This window comes from Electrophorus electricus, chromosome 4, assembly GCF_013358815.1.
Source record: "Electrophorus electricus isolate fEleEle1 chromosome 4, fEleEle1.pri, whole genome shotgun sequence".
Taxonomy (NCBI): domain Eukaryota; kingdom Metazoa; phylum Chordata; class Actinopteri; order Gymnotiformes; family Gymnotidae; genus Electrophorus; species Electrophorus electricus.
Window position 1 is genome coordinate 14,896,736 of NC_049538.1, and position 5,000 is coordinate 14,901,735.

The 5,000-nt window shown below is 45.1% G+C and overlaps 1 protein-coding gene across 2 annotated transcripts in view; it reads right to left on the minus strand.

Annotated features, from left to right (window-relative positions):
- The window catches only part of fbn1 (fibrillin 1), a 63,724-nt gene that overhangs the window by 15,284 nt on the left and 43,440 nt on the right, over positions 1-5,000 (minus strand). For both annotated transcript variants that reach the window (XM_035524859.1, XM_035524858.1), the window contains 9 exons: positions 4,120-4,242; positions 3,678-3,836; positions 2,944-3,015; positions 2,617-2,742; positions 2,342-2,464; positions 1,982-2,107; positions 1,487-1,603; positions 865-987; positions 604-723 (listed from right to left, as the gene is read on the minus strand). In XM_035524859.1, coding sequence (XP_035380752.1) covers positions 604-723; positions 865-987; positions 1,487-1,603; positions 1,982-2,107; positions 2,342-2,464; positions 2,617-2,742; positions 2,944-3,015; positions 3,678-3,836; positions 4,120-4,242 — 1,089 coding nt within the window. The remainder of the gene's footprint in view (positions 1-603; positions 724-864; positions 988-1,486; positions 1,604-1,981; positions 2,108-2,341; positions 2,465-2,616; positions 2,743-2,943; positions 3,016-3,677; positions 3,837-4,119; positions 4,243-5,000) is intronic.

Sequence of the window (5,000 nt, forward strand, 5' to 3'; positions counted from 1 at the left end):
AACTCAGAGAATGTAAATGATTGTGTCAGAGTGTGGATGCCTTGTTTCTCTGTGTGTGTGTATGTGTGTGTGTGTGTATATGTGAAGTGGGAGTGGAAGTGTGTGTGTGTGTGTGTGTGTGTGTGTGTGTGTGTGTGTGTGTGTGTGTGTGTGTGTGTGAAGTGGGAGTGGAAGTGTGTGTGTGTGTGCATGTGTGTGAGCGCGTGTGTGTATGTATATGTGAAGTGGGAGTGGAAGTGTGTGTGTGTGTGTGTGTGTGTGTGTGTGTGTGTGTATGTGTGTGTGTGTGTGTGTGTGTGTGTGTGTGTGTGTGAAGTGGGAGTGGAAGTGTGTGTGTGTGCATGTGCGTGTGCGTGTGTGTGTGTGTGTGTGTGTATCTTGCAGGTTCAGAGTGTCTATATCTACCTGTCAGCCAACAACCATTCACTGTATATTTAAGAGGTGAACACACACTATACCACTCCCTAATAACTGCTGACAGAGCAGAACACATCACTAAATACTGGACTGATTTTTAAAAAAACATTGAAAAAAAACCCCAAATACATAAAGCAGACTGGTTGCAGCGGGAGGGAATGTTGGTTTTACAGGAAACAGTCTTACCTTCACAGCTATCATCTTTCACGTAGTACCCAGGAGGGCAGATGCATCTGAATGAGCCGTCCAGATTTTGACAGGTACCCGGACTGCAAGCCGTGGGCTTGAGAACACACTCGTTGGTATCTGCGAAGAGTGGCCAATCAGAGGGGAGAGACAGAGAAAGGCAGTGGCCAATCAGAGGGAACAGAGAGAGAGAGGGGGCTGTGCTGAATCAGGTCGCTGGTAAACACTGGCACCAAGAAAAGATGAGTGTGGCTTTCTTACCCACACACATCCTACGATCTGGAGAAAGTTCATATCCCTCCTGGCACACGCAGACGAAGGAACCAACAGTGTTTATACAGTTCCCATTCTGGCATACTCTCTGTGTGGTACACTCATCAACATCTGAACAAAAACATACGACACAAACATATTATGCACACATAGTGTACAATAATAGAACATAGGATTAAATAGATTAAATGCCGCTGTAAAGTGGTATTTGGGTTTGTGTGTGAGTGTGTGTGTGTGTGTGTGTGTGAGTGAGTGAGTGAGTGAGTGAGTGTGAGAAAGAGAAAGAGACAGATAGAGAGTGCAGTCTTGCTGTGTATGTGAGCATGGCTCTAGGGAAGAAGGTTTAACAAACAGAGGAACCAGCAAAGCACTGGGTCCAAAGCCAAACACACCCAGCAGACATCTGTGCTTTCCCAGAAACATTTCAACATCATCACATTTGATCCTCCACTGAGTCATGAGGGCGGCTGGGTGTGTGTGTGCATGAGGTGTGTGTGTGTGTGTGTCTATGTGTGTGCGTGTGTCTATGTGTGGGTGTGTGCTACTGATGCCATTGATGTTTTGTGTATTTTTGTGGGTGATTGTGTGTCTTCGCATGCTTGTGCGTTACCAATGCAGTCAATGTTGTGCGACAGCTGGAATCCTGGGAAGCAGAGGCAGTTGTAGGAGCCCACAGTGTTCTTACATGTTCCGTTACCACACGGCTGCCTCTCACACTCATCAACGTCTAAACACACACAAACAAAAACAAATATGAGACAAACATTCTTGACACGCAGAGCTAAGCCCCTAGCCCCACCAACCCCCATGAGTCATCTGTTTTACACATTCTGTTCAATGTGTAAGCACAACCATGTCTTGTAACACCATATATATATATATACATATAAAAGGATACTTCTGTGGAGACAAGTAAGCAGTATTGTAAGTGTCGCTGGTCAAGAACATCTGCTAAATACTGTAAATGTACAACTCTTTTTCTCTTGTTTTCCTATATAGTCAGGACAAGTTTGTCCTGAAAGTTCACATAAACCAAAACACTCAGTGGATCCTTGTCCTGCCCCTCGGTGCTGGGAGGATCTCTCCAGCTGAGCTGTATCCTCACCGATGCACATGGCAGGGGCAGACGTGGTCTTGTAGCCATTGGGGCAGGTGCACCAGTAACTCCCCACTGTGTCCATACACTGGCCCGGACTGCACACATTAGGGTTTTCTGCACACTCGTCACGGTCTGTGAGAGGACAGAGACACCGTGTCACTTGATCAGTACTGACTACCAGTGTTCGCTAGCAAAGACACACACACACACACACACACACACACATATGTGCACCCATGCAGACACTAGCACACAAACACCCTCATGCACACGCATACAGACACACACACACACACACAAATACCCATGCACACATACACACAAACAAATACACACATATGCGCATGCACACACACACAGTCTGACCTAAACACTGTCCGGTTGGAGTAAGGCGATATCCTGATTTGCAGTCACAGCGGTAGCCTCCGGCTAGGTTCGAACACACAGCGTTCTGCTGACATATCGGCCCATTTTGACACTCATCAATATCTGCAGAGAGATCACAGATACATATTACACACACTCACACACACTGCCCCATTCTGACTCTCATCAGTGTCTACAGAGAAACTGACATACAATATCTATGAGAAATGTCAGACACATTAAACATACAAAAACATATGTGCATAGGCACTAACCTTCACAGACAAGCAGTTTGTCGTTGTAGATGAAACCCATCGGACATTCACACCGGAAGCTGCCAATCATGTTAATACACACTCCATTCTCGCACACTCCAGGAATCTCCCGGCATTCGTCAATATCTGACCAAACACAGAATCAACACAACACATATCATACAAGAAATCTATTCAAACCCAACATAAAACCTGTGGAGTTTTGTGGGCTCAGACAAGCATGTGTGTGCGTGTGTGTGTGTGTGTGTGTGTTTGCATGTTTGTGTGTGTGTGTGTGTGTGTGTTTGTGCCTGTGTGCAAGTATGTGCACGTATGTGTGGGCATTACCAATCACTTGTCCAGTGTAGATATCAATGTAGTATCCAGGTCTCTCACTGCCACAAAGAACTGCAAAATCATCTGGAACAAGTCAAGACAAGTCATCAGTCAAGACAAGTCTGGTATGTGTGTATGCACACTGCATACATGTGCCTGTGTGCATATATGTCACATGTGTTTGTGTGTATGCACACTGCATACATGTGCCTGTGTGCATATATGTCACATGTGTTTGTGTGTATGCACACTGCATACATGTGCCTGTGTGCATATATGTCACATGTGTTTGTGTGTATGTACACTGCATGTGTCTGTGTGCATATATGTCACATGTGTTTGTGTGTATGCACACTGCATATGTGTCTGTGTGCATATATGTCACATGTGTTTGTGTGTATGCACACTGCATATGTGTCTGTGTGCATATATGTCACGTGTTTGTGTGTATGCACACTGCATACATGTGTCTGTGTGCATATATGTCACATATGTTTGTGTGTATGCACACTGCATACATGTGTCTGTGTGCATATATGTCACATATGTTTGTGTGTATGCACACTGCATACATGTGTCTGTGTGCATATGTGTCACATGTGTTTGTGGATATTTGTGTTAGAGAGAGAGATTGAGAGACTCACTTGTGCAGCATATGGAATAGAGTGTGTGTGTGTGTGTGTGTGTGTGTGTGTGTGTGTGTGTGTGTATGTGTGTGTGTGTGTGTGTGTGTGTGTGTGACTCACTGGTGCTGGGGACAGGACATACTTCACAGGGTTTGTTCCAAGCCCGGCCAATGTTATATGAGCAGCAGCACATTTTCTTGGTCATGTTGAACGTGAGCTCACCATCACATGTAGCATTATCTGAATAATAGTTCCTATAGCACAGACTGCGTCGCATATCTACACACACACACACACACACACACATACACAGGCAAACACATGCACACATAAGGAAACACACAAAATACATGCAACCAGAAACCAATATAGCCCTCAAAGTACTGTGAGTTTGATCATGTGGAAAGCAAAGCAGAATTACAGCATTGAAATGGGTTTTATTTACCAGCCTCTTGAGACAGCAGTTGACAGCAGGTAAACACACCCATGTGTTTTGTATCTGTCTGTGTTTGCGTGTATAAAGTCACCCATGTGGTGTATGTGTGTGTGTATTTAGACTCACCCATGCAGTTGTTTCCCCCATTCACCTGCATGTAATCTGGAGGGCAGATGCAGGTGTAGTTTCCTATGGTATTGTAGCACTGACCTGGACCACAGATCCCAGGCCTATCACATTCATTCACATCTACACACACACACACACACACACACACACGCGCGCACACACACACACAGTTAAAGTTCACAGAACACTGGTTCATAGAGCATTGACCGCTCCTACACACCCTTATCTACTTTGAAACCAAAACTGTCTGAACGCATAATTGCATGAACGTATATGCCCCAAACCACTGCTTGGCTCACTAAAACTGCACTAGCCGCCGTCATGTCTCTAAAAATCTTGCAACAGCATGAGCTCTTCTTCATCGGTCAGTGCTGTCATCATGGAGCGTATTGTTCAGGGTTTACTGACATAAGTGTTAGACTTCCACCAGCAGCGAAGAGCAGTAAAAATAACAGGATTTAACAGTTGCCTCTGTGCTGTGCAACACCTATCTAACATCAGCAGAGGGCGAACAGGGCACCTATTAACACATCATCTCAGGCAGGGAGAGGCACTTTTTAACAGGAAAAATATATTTGCATGTCACCACAAAGCAGTGTTTCACAGCAGGGTGTTAACAATGAGCCTCTCACATTAGTGAGTGGATATCCCAGATTCCACCTCACACACACCGCCCTATGTGTACCCCTGTATACACCCCTGGCATTACCTAGTGGATAGCTCAGCCTCACACACACACACACACACACACACACACACACACACACACCAGTGAACATACATACACCCCTGTATGCAGTATATGCTAATGTATTTTGCTCTGCTTTCCAGAAAACACACCTATTTAAAGTCATCATGCTCATACTTCTATGGTCACT